This window comes from Podarcis bocagei (assembly GCF_964188305.1).
Source record: "Podarcis bocagei genome assembly, chromosome: 2".
Classification (NCBI taxonomy): domain Eukaryota; kingdom Metazoa; phylum Chordata; class Lepidosauria; order Squamata; family Lacertidae; genus Podarcis; species Podarcis bocagei.
Window position 1 is genome coordinate 678,648 of NC_138126.1, and position 25,562 is coordinate 704,209.

The 25,562-nt window shown below is 43.1% G+C and overlaps 1 protein-coding gene across 1 annotated transcript; it reads right to left on the bottom strand.

The window, feature by feature from the left end:
* Positions 1 to 4,405: 4,405 nt before the first annotated feature.
* On the bottom strand, positions 4,406 to 25,562 carry LOC308580458 (uncharacterized protein). Its single transcript, XM_081182134.1, has 6 exons — positions 25,463 to 25,562; positions 20,311 to 20,794; positions 20,031 to 20,112; positions 19,678 to 19,754; positions 16,533 to 16,659; positions 4,406 to 9,083 (listed from the first exon to the last, which is right to left on the bottom strand). Exons 2-6 carry the CDS (start codon positions 20,710 to 20,712, stop codon positions 7,462 to 7,464), a joined length of 2,310 nt encoding a protein of 769 aa, XP_081038260.1. The 5' UTR covers positions 20,713 to 20,794; positions 25,463 to 25,562; the 3' UTR covers positions 4,406 to 7,461.

Genomic DNA, 25,562 nt, shown 5'->3' on the forward strand with positions numbered 1-25,562 from the left:
GGGGCGGCTCACCCCCACCGCTTCCCTTTCTACGCCACTGTCTCCCGCTGGTTGTCCTGATTGTCGGAATTGTGGGACGGAAGGCCAGCTGGCTTGGGTCTCCCTTCTCAGCCTTGCCGCTGCGGAGATCCATCAGTCATCCTCCTCCGACGTGCGTCCGCGACTCACACTGCTGTGCATTCATGAGCACACGTTACTCAGCAGAGTAAACACACAACAGATCTGGCTCTAGGCATGGATACTAGACTACATTTATTGTACATAAATCAGGACAAAGAAAACATGGCTTCTCTCCTTGCCGTTCTTCTCAGTGAGAGAGAAAAACAAAAGCAATAGAGAGCGGATGTTCCGCTCACAAGACTCCAGCAATCTGTGCTGGAATGTAAACACACGTGACGTAACAGTCCCACATATCTGCAGCAAGGGTGGAATGCAATTCCCAACACCGATTCCACCAGTCATACGTTAAGCCCCCTATATCAATGCCATCCTAGAGCATGATATGAGTGGCTACTGGATCAGAGCTGTGCCTCTTTTATTCATGCTCAAGGGCTTGTTCAAATTAATGTGTGGATGATGGTGTAATTATTCAGCAATCAACATGGTCCACTCTCATCTGTAAGTGAACTCACATTCGAAACAATGAATAAGAAGTCAAAGTGAATTTCCTGGGATGCCTTTTATTCCATCTCACCTACAATTCTGTGTGCTGAACACACACAAACACATAGCTAATATGAAATTCCGGGGAGTTATGGTCTCCAAACAACATTAAACTCGTGCCAGCAGGTTAATAATTTCCCCACCTCCTTGAATTCTCCAGACAAACGACATTTATGATACTTTAGAAGTGCAGATCACTGTGGATTAAATGGTGCATTTCTACTGTTAACATTACATCTTAAAATATATTATGCTTTGATACAGAAGTAGCTACACTCCATATAGAAATGGAACCTCAGAAAATCAAGTTGCACAAAGAAACATGAAACAACAACACCAAAACTGTTTGACTTTATGGATCAAAAGATAATCTCTGCTGGAGTTAAAATCCAGCTCTGTTCTTTTTAACCCTTTGCAAGCCGAGAGCAACCGGAGCCCCGCTCTCTGCTTCATTTGGGAGACCCCCCCCAAGAAGCAGGGGACCCCTCACGTAGGAGAGTCTGGAAGGGATCCCGAGGGTCATCTATCCCACCCCGTGCCAGGCAGGAATCTCAGTTCAAGCATCTCTGACAGAGGGACCCCCACCCTCTGCAGAAACCTCCCTTCCCCCATGTCCTCATTGTTGTCTTTCAGGTCGCCTTGGGTCCGGAGGCAGAGAGGAGAGGGGAGGGAGAGGGGGCCCCGTCCTCCAGAGCAAGAGACCCCCCCTCCCCAGTCGCAGCTGCCCCTCTCCTGCGCCAGAGCTGCCTGGGTCTCTCCTAACTGGGAACCTCCTCTCTCATGCCCCATGGGGTGCATTGGGAGAAGGGAGAATCTCAGGGCTGCATGCGGTAACCCCCAAGTTGGGGGGCAGAGGGTCCTGCCCCCTTTTTCTCTGCCAACCAGGGAGGGGGGGCGAGTTTGCAGGAGCTCCGCTCATCATCTGGGTCCAGACACTGCTTGCCCCCTTGGGGAGGGGTCTGGGAGAAAGGAGAGCATCCAATAAACCCCATTCTGATGCAGAGAAGTCAGGGGAGGCGAAACATCTGACCCACCTTGTGAGGGAGAGGGATCCAGAAGGATCCTGCGCTCCTCACCCAAGCCTTTCTCCTTGCGCCCAGAGCCCTGTGCAGTTTCGGCCTGGGTGGGAGGGAGTGTGCATGTGAGTGTGAGCAAGCCCTGAGTAAGGCATCTGAGGCCACGTAGCTCTCCTTCTCCACAAGGCCAAGATTTGCTGGAGCCGTTCGTGCCTTGCCTTGCAGAAGCTGGTCAGTGGCTTGGGGCCAGTCCTGGATCCTTTGCGGTCCATGGGCTTCGGCTGATTGCATTATTACGAGCACTGTTCCACAGCATTTGATATTTTCATTTGCATACATTCATTCAAAATAAGATGGGTTGGTGAAGCTATTCTATATCCTCCCACCACGCTGACAAAGAATTCTACGAAACGGGAGTCAATATCCGGAATCACTGTAGTGTTGGACAACATATTTGCTGAATGCACAAAGCTTCACAGCTTGTCTTTCATTGTACAAAGTCTGGTACCTTGCTTCCATTAAAGATTTTCAGAGACTTTGAGACTAAAGATTTCATTTTGTACTTGTTATGGTTTGAAGGAATTCTATATTGTTTTTTGCGTATGTACATGGTCATTGTGTTGCCTAGACTTTGCTGACGTGCCCCTATCTGGGCAAGGAGAGGTGGACCTCTGTAGTCTCTGCTCTGGCAACCTCTAGGTTAGACTACTGCTATGCCTAACACAGAGGTTTCTCTCCAAAGGCGGTGCAGAAACTTCATCTGCTGCAGAATTCAGAGGCTAGGCTGCTCCCTGGGGGAATATGGCTTATTGAAGATATTCCACCGATCCTGGCCTGACTGCGCTGGCTGTGGGTCCAGGACAAAGGGCTGCTTTTGACCTCTAAAGGCTTTAGGAATATATGTGAAATACTGGCAAAAAGTTTCCTCTGGTCAAGATCTGGTCCTCTGTCCCCATGGCCCAGGGAAAGGTGTCGGACTCTGCCCCTGGGGGAAGGTGTGTTGTTCTGAATGTGAGCTCCAGCTTAATCTTCCTCCTTGTGTCTGATGTGTGCAAATGAAGACTGGATCTGGCCAGGGGTGCCCCTTTTTCTGGCAAAATGCAGGGCAGTGTGGTTGGGGGGCGTTATTTTCTGTTGCCTATTGGGGGTACCTTGTGTTGTTATGAATGGGGGAAGGGCAGATCCCCCCAAATTCTCAGTTTAGCAAATGGGATAATTCCGCTAATATTCGCTAATATTCAGAGTATTAAGGGGAGACACCAAGCGCAGCTGCATTACGTTTAGGGCAACCAGCCCAGAGGGCCTGACAAAGGTGGCGCCGACAGCCCAGACATGGAAACTACCAAGTGTGGGGGGGGGGGAGGTTGCCAGGGTTACGGTGGGTGGGAGAGGCCATGTCAACTTCTCTGCTGAGTTGCCAAAGGACAAGAGCTCTGTGCCCATCCTTGATCGCAGATTATTCCAGATCTCTGAAAATTAAATTAGGAAACACCCATTGCTGTGCCTACATATTTAATGTTGCCTATAGAATAACAAAATTGGTGTTGTTTGAACAGTTGAATCCCCCCCCCCTTAAATTCCTATTACCATCAACTCTGATTTAGATTTATAGTATAAAGGTAAAGGTACCCCTGAACGTTAGGTCCAGTCAGGGACTCTGGGATTGTGCAATCATCTTGCTCTATAGGCCGAGGGATCTGACATTTGTCCGCAGACAGTTTTTCTGGGTCACGTGGCCAGCATGACTAAGCCGCTTCTGGAGAACCAGAGCAGCACACGGAAATGCCGTTTACCTTCCCGCCGGAGCGGTACCTATTTATCTACTTGCACTTTGACGTGCTTTCGAACTGCTAGGTTGGCAGGAGCAGGGACCGAGTAACAGGAGCTCAGCCCGTCGCAGGGATTCGAAACACCGACCTTCTGATCGGCAAGCCCTAGGCTCTGTGGTTTAGACCACAGCACCACCCACGTCCCTACAGTATATCCTGAGATATTTGCCAAGAACATCTAGATTTGGCCTTAATATTTGAAGAGTAATGTGAGGTTTTGTGATAAACAAAACAATGTCATCTGTGAATGTTACCAATGTGTATTTGAGTCACTTAAACCAAAGATTTCATTATTCTGTCTGGCAATAAACGTCAGGGGTTCCCACGAGATACTTAAAAGTAAAGGCGAAAGTGGGCAGCCTTGTCTAGTGTCTCTGGGTGGTACAAAAGGGGCAGACATTTTGCTGTTGGTCACCACTCTACAAGATGAGAAGGGCGAATTCTATGCATATTCTGTGTTAAGAGACCAATATGAAAACACTGACGTGCTGGATTTAGAAGGTTTTAACAATGTATTTGGGTGGCATGCATATCTGTGGTATGACAAGGTTAAAGCACATAAAGCGTTCAAAAACCATATTGTCAGAAAAGCACTGTTCAATGTTTGGATAAGATATAAGGACTTGCTTGAAAATAAAACCCCAAGGTGGTTGTCACCAATGGAAGCGAAAGCTCAGAAAAAGCTCAATATGGAGGCCACTCTACAAGATGAGAAGGGCGAATTCTATGCATATTCCGTGTTAAGAGACCAATATGAATAACCTTTAACTGCTCAATGACAATATCTCCAGAGAAGGCACGTGGGGAACGGCTCTTTACAGATGAGCAGCTTTTACAGCCTCAGAGACCCCAGAGGTATGAAATCAGTTGATTTATGTTACAAAAGAAGACCCTCTATTGCCTTGTGTAAATGTTTATTATAGCAAACCAGTTTTATACATAGTTCATAAAGGAGAAATGAAATACAGAGTGTGATATGCCAATCTTGACCAAATAATGGGAAACTGTGTTATCTCTGGCCCTCAAGTAAAGCACATAAAAGAAAAAATAATATTTAGAACTTACTGGGCTCCATTGCGCTTATTTGTGAAAGGACCGTCTAAGACATCTAGGTGCTGGAGATACAACAGAGATAATGCTTCTCTGAAACACAAGTTTGAACAATGTCGTACATTGATAAAGTTTTGGCAGAAGGTAATAAGAGATGATCAACACAACTGTAAAGAATAACCCTAGATTTGCAGAGGAAAACATCATTTTCAATTATATCCCCAAAACATGGATTCTAATTAAGGGACTATACGAACAAACTCTCTGCACTCATACTATGGCAAAAGGACAGGTATAGATGAACTGGAAAAATAAAAATGAAGCTCTCTTCCACAACTGGATTGAAGATATGTACAAACTCGCTACACGTGAACAAGTTGTGTATAAATGTAGACTTCCGATGGCTCAATGCTATCTAGAACCATATTAAGGGCTACTTAACTACAATAACATTTTATTTTTTTGGGAATTTATACTTTTTTGTTATTCTGTTTTGTTTTCTACACGGGTATTTTCTTTTGTTTGTGTCTTTGTGCACCTGTAATTATGCACTTCTGAACTTTCAAGAGAGAATATAAAGCTTTTTCTAAAAAAAGAAAGAAAAAAGCTTTCTCCCCTCTGCAAGTTCCTTGATGGGCTGTGAGACTGACCCTCTGACTGAAGCCCACAGGCGTCTCCCTCCTTTTCACATTCCAAGCACTAAAACGGTCCCCCCCCCACATTGACTACTGTGCCTTTAATAAAGCCCTTCCCACATTTCAAGCACTAAAATACAATACATTGGACTGGAGATAGGGGTAAAAACTTAACTATACAAAATACATTCTGGAAGTTTACATCAATAATCAAATACAGTGGTACCTATAGATGCGAACAGGATTCGTTCCGGAGCCCCATGCGCATCCTGAAGCGAACGCAACCCACGCCTGTGGGTCACGATTTGCCGCTTCCGCGCATGATGTCATTTTGAGCATCTGCGCATGCGCGAGCGGCAAAACCCAGAAGTAACACATTCCGTTACTTCTGGGTCGCCGTGGAGAGTAACCGGAAAACGCTCAACCTGAAGCATATTTATCCCGAGGTATGACTGTAATAGATCTTGCTCTAATTGCCCCTGCTAAAAAAATTGCGGTTTTTGCTGTCACCTGGTTATCTTGATCTGCTAGAAGGACCCAGTAGCAATGGTTGAGTGACTTGTCATAGACAATAACAGAGGGGCAATAACCTCACTCCTCAAACCTTTACAAAGAATGCAAGCCAGAAGCGCATGAGCTACTGATTCAATACTGCCATCTCCACAGGGACATCACCATTTCCCCAGCGGAATTTTTTGAAACAGATCCTCAAATACAGCTGAAGGCTGTACAGTCATACCATGGGTTACAGACGCTTCAGGTTGCGTTTTTTTGGGTTGCGGGCCACCAAAAACCGGAAGTACCAGAACGGGTTACTTCCAAGCACAATGAAGAATTTGGAACGCAGGATTGTACAGGGGGAAAAACTGCCTTAGAAACTTAGACTGAACAGCTTCTATAAATCCGAGCCCCGTATAATAACTGTGCTAGGGGTTTAGCTTTAAACACTTCAAGGGCTGATGGTGTGCGATCGCCACCTTTTGTATGGAAAAAGCATTACAGATTTTTGGCGCTTCGAGACACTTTTTCCTTTGCACATTTCTGATGTGCTCCCCATGACCCTATTGACTGAAAAACAAGGCAGAGGTATTTAAAGACTTTAACTTGTTCGATCAACTTATTATCAATATACCATCTATGGGCCCTATCATTTCTTGAAACTTTAGTTTTCTTGCAATTCACAGCCAGCTGTTCTCTTTGGCAGTATCCTGAGAATGCCCTCATCCATCTTTTTAGGCCTACTCTTGTTCTAGATAGAAGTACCGCATCATCTCTGTATAATAATATAGAAATGGCTTTTGTGGCCAATGTAGAGGCATGATCCTCTGGAGATGTTAAACTCTGGACAGTATCATTTATATATAAATTAAATATATAAATTAAACAAAGCTTAACTGCCTTTGTGGCTGGTACGGATCCTGTGAGCTGCCCATTTGTAGAGCAACACACTTTCAACACAGTGTTTTTATACAGACATTTAATCAATAACAATAATCTTTTATCTATACTTGAAGAGTTCAACTTATCCCAGTCTTACTCGAGAGATTGAATCGAATGCAGCTTTCAGATCAATGAAAGCTGCATATAGCACACCACCTGGTTTCTTAACATACTTATCTATGAAATAGGCTAGTACTAAGCAATGGTCTATAGCGGATCTGCCTTATCTAATTCCTGCTTGCTCTTCGGCAAAAATAGCTCCATCTAATTAACTATCTTATTGTAACAATGCTTTGCATATAATTTGCTAATTACAGGTAGCAAACGAATTAGTCTATAACTAGCCGGATCGGATGGAAGGCCCTTTTTGAATAAAGGGATGACTGTGGCCCAGACCTCAGGAAATAACCCGGATGAATCGATAAATGAGAATATTACTGCCAGCAGGGAGGCCCACCAGCCGATCTTAGATTTCAACAGTTCTGGGGCCAAACAGTCTATGCCGGGTGCTTTATTATTTTTTGACTGTGAAGTAAGGTACTTGACCTCGATTATAGATACTGGAGGCCAGGATGGAAAGTTTTCCAAAGATTCTGTTATTTGGTTGGCGTCATCATCCTGCCCATGAGAGAGTGAATGAGGATATTGGATCCCTTCATTGGGTCCGATTGCAAGCATTCTCCAGCAGGCCTGATATTGTACTCCAGAAGAGGGAGGTGTCCTTATCATGAGAGGCCTTTTTTGAGATAGGCCAAGCATGTTTTTCTGCTATTTTTTCCCATCGTAGCAGAAGTTTCAAGCACTGGTATCCTTCCCCAGTATGATGTTTTAAAAGGAGAGTGAGACTTCTCCTGAAACTGAAGCTGTTTCCACATCACTAGCATTTAACTGGCTGCTCCCCATGTGAGTTGCTTCATGGAAACTGAGACTCTCCTTCCGACTGAAGCTCTTCCCACATTCGAAGCACTGAAACGGTTTTTGCCCGGTATGAATCCTCTGGTGGGAAGTGAGATGTGTGCTCTGACTGAAGCTCTTCCCACATTCCAAGCACTGGTACGGTTTCTGCCCTGTATGAATTCTTTGATGCAGCATGAGGCCAGTACTCTGTGTGAAGCTCTTCCCACAAATTTGGCATTGAAATGGTTTCTCCCCGCTGTGAATTCTTTCATGGGTAGTTAGGTTGCTCCTATCCCGGAAGGTCTTCCCACATTCCAAGCATTGGTAGGGTTTCTCCCCTGTATGAATTCTTTGATGGGCAGTGAGTTGGTTGTTCCGAGTGAAACTCTTCCCACATTCCAAGCACTCATATGGTTTCTCCCCTGTGTGAGTTATTTGATGGAGAATGAGACCTGTGCTCTGTGAGAAGCTCTTTCCGCACTCTTGACATGGAAATGGTTTCTCCCCTGTATGAATTCTCTGATGGGAAGCGAGACAGGTGCTCTGACGGAAGCATCTTCCACATTCCAAGCACTGGTATGGTTTCTCCCCTGTATGAATTCTTTGATGGAGCACGAGACTAGTGCTCTGTGTGAAGCTCTTTCCACACTCTTGGCAGTGAAATGGTTTCTGCCCTGTATGAATTCTCTGATGGGAAGCAAGATTCACCCTCTGACTAAAGCTCTTTCCACATTCCAAGCAGGGAAATGGTTTCTGCCCTGTGTGAGTTCTCTGATGGGAAGTGAGATTCACCCTCCGACTGAAGTTCTTTCCACAGTCCAAGCACTGATAGGGCTTCTCCCCTGTATGAATTCTCTCATGGGAAGTGAGCTGGTCCTTCCGACTGAAGCTCTTTCCACATTCCAAGCACTGGTACGGTTTCTCCCCTGTATGAATTCTTTGATGGAGCATGAGACTAGTGCTCTGTGTGAAGCTCTTTCCGCACTCTTGGCAGTGAAATGGTTTCTGCCCTGTATGAATTCTCTGATGGGAAGTGAGATCGCCCCTCTGGCGAAAGCTCTTTCCACATTCCGAGCACTGATACGGTTTGTGGCCCGTATGGATTCTTTGATGGGAAGTGAGACTTTCCTTCCAGCTGAACTTTTTCCCACATTCCAAGCACTGATAGGGTTTCTCCCCAGTATGAATTCTCTGATGGGAAGTGAGAGCGGAACTACGAATGAAGCTCCTCCCACATTCCAAGCACTGATAGGGTCTCACCCCTGTATGAATTTTTTCATGGGAAACAAGGTGGTCCTTCCGATTGAAGCTCTTCCCACACGTCAAGCACAGATATGGTTTCTCCCCCTTGTGAGTTGTGTCCTGTGACGAGAGACCATCCTGCCAAATGAAGCTATTTATGCATTCGTCGTATTGATAGAGAAATCCAATGGGATTTATGTCCTGGGAAGCAGAATAGGAGCTCTGGCTGAAGTTCTCTTCACATTCCATGTATGTATATGGCTCATCCACTGTGTAGATTTCGTCAATCTCCCTTTCCAATTCATCGCCACCTAGAACAAACAGACAAAGGGGAGGAAAGAGTAGACTCAACAGGTGATCAAGAGGACTAGAGAAGAGAATCTAAGGTTAAGGTTTTACTGTTTAGGAATGTTTCTGGAATTTTCTCTTTACATTCATTTTTTGGTATATTTGTTTACTGAAAGAAGTATTGAAATAAATTACAATTAAATGATGAATGTAAAATATAGTTCTTGGACTGTAAATGGATTGAACAATAAGATGAAAAGAAACAAAATAGCGAACATATTAATGGGTGGAAAGGGACATTATTTGTTTGCAAGAAACACACATTGCCAGAAAACATAATAATATTAATAAATAAAAAACTGGGTTCAGCATTTATCTCATCAGACAGGATGAAAAAAAGAGGAGTGATAATATATGCAAACCCTAGATTATTTGAGAAAATGCTAGATTATAGTAATTTTTAAAAATTGTATTACGGGGAGATCTGTATGGCATTCCCTCATTAGAGTTAGATAAAATGACTGGAGAAAAAAGAACCAAATAAGAAAGACTTCCAATAACTATTTTTCAATTAGTAGAAAATTTTAAGTGAAGAAATTGATATAAATACAGTGTGGGATACAGGAAAGGCAGTAATGAGAGTTTTTTTATACACTAATGAGAAAGAACTGTTGAAAAACAAAAAAATGAGACGGTGAAACAAAATATCAAAATGCTACAAACACAATTTTCTATACTCATAAATCAAGAAACTGAACAAAAGATTAAATAATTAAAACAGAAAAAACTTGTAATTCACCAATAAACCAGGAGGACTGCTTGCATGGTAACTACAAAAGAAACAAAAAGAATGGATTATAGAGAAACTGGAAGAAAAAGGGAAGGTTATTGATGATGAAGAAGAAGAGTCTTTCCAGAGAAGACTCCCTGGAAAAGACCCTGATGTTGGGAAAGATGGAGGGCACAAGGAGAAGGGGACAACAGAGGACGAGATGGTTGGACAGTGTTCTCGAAGCTACAAACTTGAGTTTGACCAAACTGCGGGAGGCAGTGGAAGACAGGAGGGCCTGGCATGCTCTGGTCCAAGGGGTCACGAAGAGGTGGACATGACTAGACGACTAAACAACAACAACATTGATGACCCAGAAGCAATAAATAAAAAATGAAAGTTATTTCAAAAAAAATATCAAACAGAAAAAGACAGTGATAAAATAGAAAAATATTTTTTAAAAAGTAAATTTCCAAGGATTTTAAGTGACAAAATTGAATGTTTAAATTCTCTGATAACAATGTTGGAAATCCATCAAGTGACAAGGAAGGCGAAACCAGGAAAGTCTCCCGGACCAGATGGACTGCTGGCATGCTATTACAAAAAAATTAGAAGATTCACTTGCAATACCGTTAAAAGCAGTTAAGAACAAGATCTTAAAAGAAGGAAAAGGACGCGAATCATGGCAAGAAGCATTGATATATTGGAGTACTTAGAAATGACACCAGACTAGCAGGCAATCTTGATGTTTGTCGATGCGGAGAAAGCTTTTGACAATATATCTTGGAAATTTATGAAAAAAACCATAAAGTTGATGGGATTAGGAGAAGCACAGAGGTAATTTATCAAAATCAGACAGCAAAATTGATAATAAATCTGACCGTTTCAATATAAAGAAGGGAACCAGACACGGTTGCCCATTAACCCCACTGCTATTTATCATATTTCTGCAAATATTGGCAATGACAATTAGAGAAAATTCAGAGATAAAAGGAATAAGAGTAAGAAATAAAGCCTTTAAATTAAAAGCCTATGCAAATGATTTAGTAAAAACAACAGGAGACCCATTTGAAAGTTTACCAAAAATTCTAGAAAGAATCCACGGATTCGACCAGGTAGCAGGATTTAAATTGAATACAGACAAAACTGAATTGTTGGCTAAAAATACGGAGGCGCAAGACAAATTACAACTGCAGTCATCATCTAGTCTATCAATTGTGGGGGGGGGGGGATAAATATTTAGGAATTTGGATCACTGTGAAAAACATAAATTTATACAATGGTAATTACATAAGACTTGGAAAGAGATAAACAAAATTATTAATATGGAAAAGACTGAATCTCTCTTTTGGGGGGAGAATCTCCACAATTAAAATGAATGTGCTGCCCAAAATGTTGTTTATATTTTATGCAATCCCAGTGATAGGCAAGGCAGGATGCTTCAAAGAATGGAAGAGACACTTATCAACCTTCATCTGGCAGGACATAAGGCCCAGAATAAAACAAGCTACTTATAGATATTAAAGAAATTGGAGGTTTTGCCCTGCCAGATCTGAAGATTTATTATGAGGCATCATGTCTATGCTGGTTAAAAGAATGGTTAATTTTGCAAATTATGGAATTATTGGATTGGGAAGGATTGGACAACAGATTTGGGTAACATGCCTATTTATGTTACGGAAAGGTGAAGGTTCACTGGGGTTTTCTGAACCGTATAATAAGGAAAGCACTATACACAGTATGGGATAACTACAAAGGCCTATTGGAACAGAAAAACCCCTGGTGGCTTTCATCGTTAGAAGCCGTTTCGGTAAAGAAAAACATATGGAAAAGAATTGGGCAACCTTTAATAATTATTGGAAGAGGAGGGAAATCAATTGAAGTTAAATAAATTTGAAGAAAGTAGGCATTATGTGACAGACTTGCTGCAATATTATCAATTGAATGAAACTTTAAAATTACCGGTAGATAAGAAAAATGGATTCACAGCAGAAAATTCAAAGCTAGAAAAAGAATTAATACAAAATAGAAGCAACAGTATTATCTAAAATGTATAGATTATACTACTTGATTGGGAAGTAAAAGACAAAGAGCTAAAAGAAGTCATGATTAAATGGACAAAAGATTTTGGGCATACAATACAGATGGACGCATGGGGAAAATTGTGGATCAGAGATTTAAAATTCACAGCGTGCTACACACTAAGAGAAAATATTATGAAGATGTTTTACAGATGGTATTTAGTACCTAGTACACTAGCAAAGTTGTACAAAACAAATTCTAATAAATGTTGGAGGTGTAAGCAGACAGAAGGAACAATGTTACAAATGTGGTGGGGATGGAAGAAAATTAGGAACTTTTGGGATAGTATTTATGAAGAATGTTCAAACAAACTTTTGTCAAAAAGCCCAAGGCATTTCTCTTGGGTTTACTATCATCAGATATCCCAAGCGATAAAATAAGGATATTTTTATATGCCACTACAGTGACAAGAATACTCATAGCCAGAAAACGGGAGGGGGGAGAGATTCCAACAAAGGAAGAGCAGCAAATAAAGTTATTTGAATATATTGAGCTGGCTAAAATGACAGAAAGAATTAGTTACTGAACAAGCCAAAAGTTCAGTAAGGAATGACAGTCTATAAAAATTACCTAGAAAAACATTGTTCTCAAATAAAATCTTTATTATGCTTTGATTAATTTTTGCCAAAGACAAAACAATTACTATAATTAAATAAGTTAATACCAAGAAATGAAGACCATCTAAAGAAGGCAGTTAAGGAAATAAAAGAATGACTCAAATTGAGGTGGTGGGCAGAAGTCAACTCAAAAGACAAGGTTTGATAACTCAGAATAATAATCATGGGTAATTGGTGGAGGGAAAGATATTTAGTTATTATGTATTTTTGTGTATTTGTTTATTTTTAGATTTAATTTGAAACGTGGATGGAATCTTTCTGTGGATGTGTGTAAAGCAAAACTCAAGAAAAATTTAAAACAAAAACAAAGAGAGAAACTAATTAGGTCCTCAGGAAGAAATTGAGCCCCCAATTCTAGATGTGGGGCCTTACTATAGTTTTCACTGCCTTTGTTAACTGGTATTAACTGATTATATACATATATATATATATATATATATATATATATGCTTTCGTAGATTTTCACGGGTACAGGAATGTAGGTTTTGGTGTTTTCGGGTATCTTCCCGTGTAAGAGTTGGGGTGTCTAGGCGACGTTTCGACGAGGTCTCACTCGTCATCTTCAGGCTGGTGCTTTCGGCTTCTTGTTACTAGAACAGAGCAGGATCTCAGTGTTTGAGTTCCTATAAATACTGTTGAGGGGGTGTGGTGTATAGCCTCCAACGTTCTGGGCAGAGAAGAAGTTCCCAGGTTATTGTGCCTTTTCTTCTTTTGTTCATTAATTACTTGAGGGATATCTTGAGATTAGTTGCTAAAGCTTTCGTGTCTTGACCTCTAGAGCTTGTGAAGAGTTTTTCTAGAGGTCAAGACACGAAAGCTTTAGCAACTAATCCACACCTAATGACCCTCCTAAGTGGTACTCAGAATATCACTCAAGAAATCACTCAAGATATCCCTCAAGTAATTAATGAACAAAAGAAGAAAAGGCACAATAACCTGGGAACTTCTTCTCTGCCCAGAACGTTGGAGGCTATACACCACACCCCCTCAACAGTATTTATAGGAACTCAAACACTGAGATCCTGCTCTGTTCTAGTAACAAGAAGCCGAAAGCACCAGCCTGAAGATGACGAGTGAGACCTCGTCGAAACGTCGCCTAGACACCCCAACTCTTACACGGGAAGATACCCGAAAACACCAAAACCTGCATTCCTGTACCCGTGAAAATCTACGAAAGCAAATATATATATATATATATATATGCTTTCGTAGATTTTCACGGGTACAGGAATGTAGGTTTTGGTGTCTTCGGGTGTCTTCCCGTGTAAGAGTTGGTGTCTAGACACCCCAACTCTTACACGGGAAGACACCCGAAGACACCAAAACATATATATATATATATATATATGGGAACCTGAGATTCCAAAGGCCCGGCTCTCTTCTGGGAGAGGTTTTGTCTGGCCCAACCATGGAATCCAGTCCATGGTCAGTTATCTCTCTGGTCAACCAAAACTTAACAGAAGCCAAAACAAAAAACCTGACAGAAGTTACTTCAACTTCCCTAATGAGGCTTAAATCTACATTTTTAAAGTCCCGGGCACTTCAGACCACCCTCATCTTTGTTTGAAGAGGCATAACTGGAGAAGAGAAAATGTCAAGAGCAACAACAACTACCAGACTTTTAGAAGACATCTGAAGGCAGCCCTGTTTAGGGAAGCTTTTAATGTTTGATGCATTACCGTATTTTAATATTTTGTTGGAAGCTGCCAGGAGTGGCTGGGGAAGCCCAGCCAGATGGGAAGGGTATAATAATAATAAAAATAATTATTATTATTATTATTATTATTATTATTATTATTATTATTATTATTATTATTATCATTATTATCATTATTATTATTAGAGCTGGACCATAAAGAAGGCTGATCGCCGAAGAATTGATGCTTTTGAATTCTGGTGCTGGAGGAGACTCTTGAGAGTCCCATGGACTGCAAGAAGATCAAACCTCTCCATTCTTAAGGAAATCAGCCCTGAGTGCTCACTGGAAGGACAGATCCTGAAGCTGCAAGACTTTGGCCACCTCATGAGAAGAGAAGACTCCCTGGAAAAGACCCTGATGTTGGGAAAGATGGAGGGCACAAGGAGAAGGGGACGACGGAGGACGAGATGGTGGGACAGTGTTCTCGAAGCTACCAGCATGAGCCTGACCCAACTGCGGGAGGCAGTGGAAGACAGGAGGGCCTGGTGTACTCTGGTCCAGGGGGTCACGAAGAGTCGGACACAACTAAACGACTCAACAACAACGTTATTAAAATGTCAACAGCCCTCCATTCAAGGTGAGCACTGAGTGTATTAGAACCCCCGATGCTGTAGGTGGCGCTGTCGTGCTCTGCGCCATCCAAATAGTGGAGGTTCATCATCTTGAGATCTGGGTTGAATTTCAAAACTGATCTTATGATCCAGCAGGCTAGTTCAGACCCCCTGGTCATTATTTAAAAAGCCAAAACTTCCTGGCCTCATAAAAACTGCTGCTCAGCAAGGACTGGGGTATTTTGAGGAAAATTTGTTTTCTTTTTATGTTTAGTTTTATTGTTCAGTTTCATTGTGTAGTTTTTCATGTGTTTTATTTATTTCTATGACTACTTTGTCTAGGTTTGTCATTGCTTTTCTCCCAAGAAGAAGGAGAAAAGCAATGACAAACCTAGACAGCATCTTAAAAAGCAGAGACATCACCTTGCATACAAAGGTCCATATAGCTAAAGCTATGGTTTTCCCAGTAGTGATATATGGAAGTGAGAGCTGGACCATAAAGAAGGCTGATCGCTGAAGAATTGATGGTTTTAAGTTATGGTGCTGGAGGAGACTCTTGAGAGTCCCATGGACTGGAGGGAAAAAGTGTGTCCTATGGTGCAAAAAATACGGTAAATAAATTTGAAGAAAGTAGGCATTATGTGACAGACTTGCTGCAATATTATCAATTGAATGAAACTTTAAAATTACCGGTAGATAAGAAAAATGGATTCACAGCAGAAGTAAAAGACAAAGAGCTAAAAGAAGTCATGATTTAAATGGGCAAAAGATTTTGGGCATACAATACAGATGGACGCATGGGGAAAATTGTGGATCAGAGATTTAAAATTCACAGCGTGCTACACTCTAAGAGAAAATATTATGAAGATGTTTTACAGATGGTATTTAATACCTAGTAAACTAGCAAAGTTGTACAAAACAAATTCTAATAAATGTTGGAGGTGTAAGCAGACAGAAGGAACAATGTTACAAATGTGGTGGGGATGTAAGAAAATTAGGAACTTTTGGGATAGTATTTATGAAGAATGTTCAAACAAACTTTTGTCAAAAAGCCCGAAGCATTTCTCTTGGGTTTACTATCATCAGATATCCCAAGCGATAAAAGAAGGATATTTTTATATGCCACTACAGTGGCAAGAATGCTCATAGCCAGAAAACGGGAGGGGGAAGAGATTCCAACAAAGGAAGAGCAGCAAATAAAGTTATTTTAATATATTGAGCTGGCTAAAATGACAGAAAGAATTAGTTACTGAACAAGCCAAAAGTTCAGTAAGGAATGACAGTCTATAAAAATTACCTAGAAAAACATTGTTCTCAAATAAAATCTTTATTATGCTTTGATTAATTTTTGCCAAAGACAAAACAATTACTATAATTAAATAAGTTAATACCAAGAAATGAAGACCATCTAAAGAAGGCAGTTAAGGAAATAAAAGAATGACTCAAATTGAGGTGGTGGGCAGAAGTCAACTCAAAAGACAAGGTTTGATAACTCAGAATAATAATCATGGGTAATTGGTGGAGGGAAAGATATTTAGTTATTATGTATTTTTGTGTATTTGTTTATTTTTAGATTTAATTTGAACCGTGGATGGAATCTTTCTGTGGATGTGTGTAAAGCAAAACTCAAGAAAAATTTCAGGATGTTAGAATCCCAGGTGCTTGTTGAACTGCATCAAAATATTGGTGGTTTATCACATAGAGATACACATGGAATTTCAAAACAGATCTTATGATCCAGCAGGAAGCCTTACGGAGAGAGTCCAGGATGTCACGATTCTCGTCCATGACCTCCGTATGCAGAGCTCTCTGGTCAGGGTCCAGCAACTCCCATTCCTCGTCTGTGAAATGGACAGCGACATCTTCAAAGCTCACCGGACCCTGAAAGAAAAAGGAAAAAGGTCTTCTATTAGGCAGTGTAAGGATGATCTGCTAGACATTGTTTTCTGCTTGTTAATTGCTCTCTTGTTTTGATGGGATTGTACTGCTGTACGCTTCAATTACGGGAGTTTAAGGTGACGTCTTCTCTTCCTGTTAAGGATGGGTCTTAATCTTTGGGCAAATGGGTGGAACTCCACACGGTCTTCTTCTTCAAATCATTCTGTCTGCTCAAGCGTTCCTGTTTGGGAGACGGAAAGATCCCTTCTCTACTCTCCCGGTGCACCACCTGATGCCCTAAAGCCAACTCCAAGGAGCGGATGAGAGCCAGGGAGGGGGAGGAGAGTGCAGAAAGCCCCGCTGTGCAACTGATGGGGCTGGTTAGGTGAATCGTGGCCGCTGTTTTCTATGGTTTGTCAACTGCCTCGTGTTAGTATTTCTAATGTAATGTCACTGGGAAGGCATTTTGCAGAGAATCGGTCCTACCTCTGGTTAAGAACTCAATTCGTTCTGGAGGTCCATTCCTTTTTTTAATATTTATTTATTGGTTTTCACATATTGCATTACAATACAGATGTACCAAAGCCAACACCATTTCCTCCCCATTCATTTACATTTCTATTTCCTCAATCCATCATATTATCCTTTTCTCCCTCCTCCCACTTCCGTCCGCCCCCACTGGATTTCCTCCACATTATACAATTTACAATAATCTTTGCATTCTACACTCTTCTCAAATCATCTATATATTATTATTATCTTTCATTACTAATTTTTCTTCCATCCAGTACTTCACATTTTAATCTAGGAATATTAGCGTATCTTTTTTTGAGCAATATTTTGCCATATATTCATCAAAACATTTCCACTCCTTTTTAAATTTTTGTTCGACTGATTTCTTATTATAGCAGTTAATTTTGCCCAAATTAAATATTCATTTAGTTTACAAATCCATTCCTCCTTTGTGGGTATAGTTTGTGACTTCCACCTAGCAGCAATCACTATTCTAGCAGCTGCACTTGCATATAGAAAAATTCTCCCCCCCCCCCGAAGTATCTCTTCATCTATCACTCTTCATCTCTCAATCCAAGGAGATATGTCTCTGCTTTCTTTGTTATTTGTATTTTCAACATCTTCTTTAGTTTGTCATGTACTACTATCCAAAATTTCTTAATTACCTCACAGTGGAGGTCCTTTCTTAACCTGAAACTGTTCTTAACCTGAAGCACCACTTTAGCTAATGGGGCCTCCCGCTGCTGCTGCGCTGCCATGCCACAATTTCTGTTCTCATCTTGAAGCAAAGTTCTTAACCCGAGGTAATATTTCTGGGTTAGCAGAGTCTGTAACCTGAAGCGTCTGTAACCCGAGGTGCCACTGTATTAGGGTAAGGATTGGACAGTTGGCAATTGGCAGCTGGGGGCTGGTTGGTTATTTTTCTTGGTTCTCCCTTGACTGTGAAGCTGAGAGACAGAGGCTGGAGGAGGAGTTTGTCCATAATTCTTGCTGGTCAACTGCTGCCAGCCTGACAATGGCATTTCCCCCCCTTACGAGGTCCTCGCTGCAGGATCACATTCACCCGGTCCTATACCAGCTGAACTGGCTCCCGGTGGAGTACAGGATCAGGTTTAAGGCGCTGGTTTTAACCTTTAAAGCCCTATACGGCATAGGACCCTCGTACCTACGGGACCGCCTCTCCTAGTATGTCCCATGGGGGACCTTACGGTCTTCAGACAAAAACATCTTGGAGGTCCCGGGCCTCAGAGAGGTTAGGCTGGCCTCAACCAGAGCCAGGGCTTTTTCGGCCGTGGCCCCAATCTGGTGGAACGCTCTGTCCCAAGAGACTAGGGCCCTGCGGGACTTGACATCTTTCTGCAGGGCCTGCAAGACAGAGCTGTTCCACCAGGCCTTTGGCCAAGGCACAGTCTCACCCCCTCCTTTGGTGATCCTCGTAGAACTCCGGACCAGTGGTTGCCATGAATATGATTTTGAATTGATTTTTGAATATTGATTTTAGAATGCTGTGTTACTTTTATTATCCAAGAGGCTGGGTTCTATAGCCTCTCTCCGTAAGGACTGTAAGAAACATTCCCTTGTCTTTATTCTTTCTTGAGCAACCAGCCAGGAGCCGCTGACAGCAGCCTGACGCCCCTCAGTCTCCTTCCCCCTACTAGCTACGGGACCGCCTCTCCTGGTATGCCCCCCGGAGGACCTTAACAAATAACAACACTTTGGATGTCCTGAGCCTCAAGGAGGTTAGACTGGTCTCAACTAGGGCCAGGGCCTTTTCAGCACTGGCCCCAATGTGGTGGAACCATAGAATCATAGAATCATAGAGTTGGAAGTGACCACAAGGGCCATCGAGTCCAACCCCCTGCCAAGCAGGAAACACCATCAGAGCACTCCTGACATATGGTTGTCAAGCCTCTGCTTAAAGACCTCCAAATTCGGAGACTCCACCACACTCCTTGGCAGCAAATTCCACTGTCGAACAGCTCTTACTGTCAGGAAGTTCTTCCTAATCTTTAGGTGGAATCTTCTTTCTTGTAGTTTGGATCCATTGCTCCGTGTCCGCTTCTCTGGAGCAGCAGAAAACAACCTTTCTCCTTCCTCTACGTGACATCCTTTTATATATTTGAACATGGCTATCATATCACCCCTTAACCTCCTCTTCTCCAGGCTAAACATGCCCAGCTCTGTCCCAAGAGACTAGGGCCCTGCGGGACTTGACGTCTTTCCGCAGGGCCTGCAAGACAGAGCTGTTCCGCCTGGCCTTTGGGTTTGGACTCAGTCTGACCCTTATGTTTCCCTCCCCTTATGGTCTTGATTTATCAGCTACTTTAAAAGGAGGCTGCATTTTAAATTGCATTTTAACCCGTATTTTAAATTGAGGTTTTCTCCCCTCCCCCCCCCCATCTTTCCCCATTATGTTTTTACTGTGATTTTATTGGTGTTAGCCACCCTGAGCCCAGCTCTGGCCGGGGAGGGCGGGGTATAAAAAAAAATTGTTATTATTATTATTACCTGATCTGGTTCTGCTGCTTCCCCTTCGCCACCATGAAAAGACGGAAGAAGAGGTCTTACCAACATCGTTCCCTCACCTGCGAGAGAGAGAGGCAAGTGAGAAGCCATGACTCCACGCTTCTCTTGGGGGGTGAAGCAGAGCATCTCTTAAGTGCCTTAGGAAAAGTGTCACCTACAGAGGGCATCTTGGCATTTGTACCCTTTTCACATTTTGTTGTGTAAAAATAAACCTCTGGGCTCTTGGCCCTAAATGTCTCCACCCCGCCCCCGCGAAAAGGATGAAAAGAACCCGCAGATTAGTTTCAAAATCAACAAAATGTGACCACACACAGAAAAAGCTCATTCTTCCTTACCCAGCGGCCTCTCTCTGGTGTCCAACGGAGTCCTCTCTGCATCAAAGGAATCGGGACCCATTTCTGCTAACAGGTCCTTTCCCTGAAAGAGCAACAAAGATTCAAAACAGAATGGGAAGGGGGATTAGAAAAGCAATGGTAGAGGCAAACACTTTAGGGGTAGCAGATCTCATTCCTTGGATCCGACCCATAAAGGGATGGGACATTAGTACGACATTTTGGGATACTCTTGCTCTGGTTTGGAGCCCCTTGGGAGTATCCAGAGGAAAGTCTCTCTCACCTGCTTCCTCTCCTCTGCCTGACTCAGGAGGAAACCTTCGGCCAGGGCCACCGCCTGGGAACTGGTCTCTGCTCCACATTCCCTCACCCAGCTCTCCATCTCAGGTGGAAGGACAGCCAGGAACTGCTCCAAGATCACTAGGTCCACCATCTCAGCTTTCGTGTGCCTTTCTGGCTTCAGCCATTGATGGTCTAGTTGGTGGAACTGGCGGCAAACTTCTCGGGGTCCTTCAGCCTCCTGGTAGCAGAACTGCCTGAACGGCTGGCTCTGCACATCTGAGCAGAGAGTGTCCTCCTCACCCAGGATCTTCTGCATGGGGTTTTCCCAGAATCCCCCACTGCTCTCAGTTTGGACGGCTTGGCTTCTGCCCGCTTCAGGGCCAGCTGAGTCTTGCTCATCCATCTCTGCTCTCAGGAAGTCTCCAGGAGATGAGAAGGAGCCCCTTAAGTCTTCTGCCACGTTCCGTCTGTTGAAATTGGAGGTGCTAGCAATTCGGACAAAACAAATCCATTGTTCTGTTATAAAATTGAATCACGGTCAGGAGGAGAAAGCATTCCCTGGGAACCAGGGCTGAAGCAGACCACAGCCCAGATTCTGAGCTCTTTTTTTAATTAAAACAAAAACAATAACGACAGAAGGAAGGAAGAAAAGTAAGCCTCTAGCCCTGCCAGAAGGAAAGTGACCAAATTTATTTCATGGTAATTATGTTGTAGTATGGAGCAAAGTAAAAAAGGATTTTGAAAGATGGGGGAGAATTAAACTCTCACTGCAAGGAATAATTTATGCAATGAAGATGAACCTTTTGCCTAAAATGTTGTTTTTATTCCAGACAAACCCGACAGTAATTTATGCAGGATGGTTCAAACAAAGGAGCTCTCAAAGTTTACCTGGCGGGGAAGAAGCCCAGAATTAAGTATAAAATATTAACAGATATTAAAGAAAGGTGGATTGGCACGGTCAAATTAAAGACTGTATTATGAAGCATTACTAGACTACAGTGGACGCTCGGGTTGCGAACATGATCCGTGCGGAAAGCACGTTTGCGACCCGCAGTGTCCACAGCCCACAGCGTTGCATTTACGCACGCGCAGGTCACGATTCGGTGCTTCTGTGCATGCACAAAGTGCGATTTAGCGCTTCTGCACATGCACAAGTGCCGAAACCCGGAAGTAACCCCTTCCTGTACTTCCGGGTTTGGTGCAGTGCGCAACCCGAAATCGCACAACCCAAAGCGAGTAAAGCTCTGTTCTTGAAAGGGGGTTATAAGAAGATTGATTTCTAAGATGGATAAAAGACTTCTGGAATGGGAAACTAAGGATGAAATGGTGAAAGCTGCAATGAGATGTGGGACGTAATACAAAAGTGTCTTCATGAGAGAAGTTGTGGAAGATGTGCTCTTTGTTACACTTGAAGAGAAAACTATCTGAAGCTGATTTGTAGATGGTATTTAACACCAAATAAGTTGCCCAAAATGTACAAAGCTAATGCAAGCATGTTTCGGAAGTGTAAAACGGCAGAAGGAACATTTTTTTTCATATGTGGTGGGCTTGTAAAAAGAACTCCTAATGTCCGCCTCCTTCCTTCCCTCTCACGCCTTGGTCGCACTGGTCGATGATCTCTGGGTAACTGTGCCCCTGAAGGACCAGGTGCGCAGCCTGGGAGTCATTTTGGACTCACAGCTGTCCATGGAGGCGCAGGTTAATTCTGTGTCCAGGGCAGCTGTCTACCAGCTCCATCTGGTACGCAGGATGAGACCCACCCTGACCGCGAATTGTCTGGCCAGAGTGGTGCATGCTCTGGTTATCTCCCACTTGGACTACTGCAATGCGCTCTATGTGGGGCTACCTTTGAAGGTGACCCCGAAGCTACAACTGATCCAGAATGCGACAGCTAGACTGGGGACTGGGAGCAGCCGCCGAGACCATATAATACTGGTCTTGAAAGACCTGCATTGGCTCCCAGGACGTTTCCGAGCACAATTGAAAGTGTTGGTGCTGACCTTTCAAACCCTAAATGGCCTCAAAGGCCCAGTATATCTGAAGGAGCGTCTCCACCCCCATCGTTCTGCCCGGACATTGAGATCCAGCGCCGAGGGCCTTCTGGTGGTTCCCCCCACTGCGAGAAGCCAAGTTACAGGGAACCAGGCAGAGGGCCTTCTCTGCAGTGGCGCCCACCTTGTGGAACGCCCTCCCATCAGATGTCAAAGAGATAAACAACTACCAGACTTTTAGAAGACATCTGAAGGCAGCCCTGTTTAGGGAAGCTTTTAATGTTTGATGAATTATTGTATTTTAATATTTGGTTGGAAGCCGCCCAGAGTGGCTGGGGAAACCCAGCCAGATGGGCGGGGTATAAATAATAAATTTATTATTATTATTATTATTATTATTATTATTATTATTATTATTATTATTATTATTATCATCTCAGGGCATCTTGGTGGCGAATCCTTGGTTGGGAAATTCCCTTTCCTCAATTGCTCAGCTTCCACTCCTTAATGAAGCCTTGGGCACCTGAGAAATGTGTTTTCATGACCCAGCCATTTCCTGTGACTGTCCTTGGTTTTAACTCTTTTTAATATGGAATTGTAAAATGGTTGTAACCCGCCCTGGGGAATAGATGCAGCCGTAGAAATACGAGAAATTATAACAACCCATATAAAGTTACAGGTAGGTCGCCGTGTTGGTCTGCCGTAGTCGAAACAAAATAAAAAATCCTTCCAGTAGCACCTTAGAGACCAACTAAGTTTGTTATTGGTATGAGCTTTTGCGTACTTGCATGAATTGTGCATGCATGGTGTATCTGAAGAAGTGTGCATGCACACGAAAGCTCATACCAATAACAAACTTAGTTGGTCTCTAAGATGCTACTGGAAGGAATTTTTTAAAAATTTTGTTTCAACCCATATAAAAACTTCTATATTGAAATATTCCAAAAACAAAGGAAAGAGACAACACACCCCCACACCCCTGCCACTTGCAAAGCTGGATCAGGCCACTTTTAAAAGTCCTGACTTCCTGCAAAGAAGTTGGCATGAGAGAGTTGGCAGGAGACCCCCACCCCCACCCCCAAGCTACAATTCCAGAGTGTTTTACGCATCCACCCTTCTTGCCAACCCCTCGCAGAGGACCTTAAGGTCCACAAATGACAACACTTTGGAGGTCCCAAGTCACAAGGAGGTTAGATTGGTCTCAACTAGGGCCAGGGCCTTCTCAGTACTGGCCCCGACTTGGTGGAACGCTCTCCCACAAGAGACCAGGGCCCTGCGGGATTTAACCTCCTTCCGCCGGGCTTTGGAGGTCCCAAGTCACAAGGAGGTTAGGTTGGTCTCTACTGGGGCCAGGGCCTTCTCAGTACTGGCCCCGACTTGGTGGAATGCTCTGTCACAAGAGACCAGGGCCCTGTGGGACTTGACATCTTTCCTCAGGGCCTGCAAGACAGAGCTGTTCCGACTGGCCTTTGGTTTGGGCTTGGTCTGACCCTTATGTTTCCCTCCCCTTACGGTTTTGACTTTTAAAATGAGGCTGCATTTAAAATTGCATTTTAACCTGTATTTTAAATTGCCCCCCCCCATTATGATTTTACTGTACAGTATAGAAAAATTCTTCTCTCCCCCCCCCCATGGTATCTCTTCATCTACCAATCCAAGGAGATATGTCTCTGCTTTCTTTGTTATTGGTATTTTCAACACCTTCTTTAGTTCTTCATGTACTACTATCAAAAAAATTCTTAATTTCCTCACTGTGGAGGTCCGTTCTTCATCTGAAACTGTTCTTAACCTGAGATACCACTTTAGCTAATGGGGCCTCCTGCTGCCACCACGCCGCCAGAGCACGATTTCTGTTCTCATCCTGAAGCAAAGTTCTTAACCCAAGGTACTATTTCTGGGTTAGCGGAGTCCGTAACCTGAAGTACCACTGTAATTTTATTGGCATTAGTTGCCCTGAGCCTGGCTCTGGCTGGGGAGGGCGGGGTATAAATAAAATTTATTATTAAAAAAACAGAGAGAGAGTGAAGTTTCTTATATGCAGAATTGTGGCAAAGTTAATCATTCTAGCTTAAGGCACACACACACTTTATAAAACACACAACCCAGCCAGACGGGTAGAGTATAAATAAATTATAATTATTATTATTATAAATAAATTATTATTATTATTATTATTATTATTATTATTATTATTATTATTATTATTATTATTATTAAATTATAATTATTATTATTATAAATAAATTATTATAATTATTATTATAAATAAATTATAATAATAATTATTATTATAAATAAATTATAATAATTATAATTATGAATAAATTATTATCATTATTATCATTATTGCCAGGGAACTAGGAATATGTATCTCAGGCCGGAGAATCTGGGGGGGTGGAGGGTCTCTCTCCCCCCCCCTCTCTGCACTGGGGAGGGGCTGCCCCCCACCTGATTTCTCTTCCCAGCCAGAAAAGCTGCCACGTAATGGGGGTTTTTTTGCTGTCCCCGGAGGCCTCTCCTGCCTGGGGAGCAAGAGAAGCCTCAGGACTGAACCTCCTTCCGCCGGGCCTTGAATTCGAATTCAGCCTGGCCTTTTATTTCCCTTCCCTGCCTGCCCGGCCCTGAGAGCCCTGAGAGCCTCCCGGGGGATCCTCTGATCTCGACTCTTTTTGAATTTTATTCCTGTTTTTTATACTGCATTTCATGCTGCTTTTATCATTAATAATAAGGATATTTTTCATTTATACCCTGGCCTCCCAGCCAAGGCTCCGCTCAGGGCGGCTAACAACCAATCATAAAAACAAGTTGAATGAACGCAATTTAAAAACCAGATTAAAACACAACATTAAAGCATTAAAATGCAGTGTTTTAAATGGGTTGTTTGCCGCCCCGGGCCCGGCTTTTGGAACCAGGAAGGGCGGGGTATCAATAAAAAAATATTATTATTATTATTATTATTATTATTATTATTATTATTATTACCCGCAGCCTCCCCCCCCCCCGACCCCTCCCTCCCCCAGGGGGTAGAGCCCCTCCCTGGCTGGGCGGGGAAGGTCTGCGCCCCCCCCCGATTTGGGCCTCCCCCCCCTTGCAGGATCTGACCAGCCCCCCGCCCCCCTCCCCTGCACCCCGACCCCCCCTTCTCCCCACGGCGAGACTCACCCCGAGAGAGGGAGACCGAGCAGCCCCTCGGCGGGCAGAAGGGGGGCCGGAGAGGGAGGGGCCTGGGCCAGGAAGGACCTCGTCCCCCCCAAGACGCCAC

Coding starts and splice junctions, on each gene's coding strand:
- LOC308580458 (XM_081182134.1), bottom strand. CDS start 20,712: ATGGATGAGCAAGACTCAGCTGGCCCTGAAGCGGGCAGAAGCCAAGCC. Junction 20,113..20,310: donor AGGCAGAGGAGAGGAAGCAG/GTGAGAGAGACT, acceptor TTGCTCTTTCAG/GGAAAGGACCTGTTAGCAGA. Junction 19,755..20,030: donor CACCAGAGAGAGGCCGCTGG/GTAAGGAAGAAT, acceptor TCTCTCTCGCAG/GTGAGGGAACGATGTTGGTA.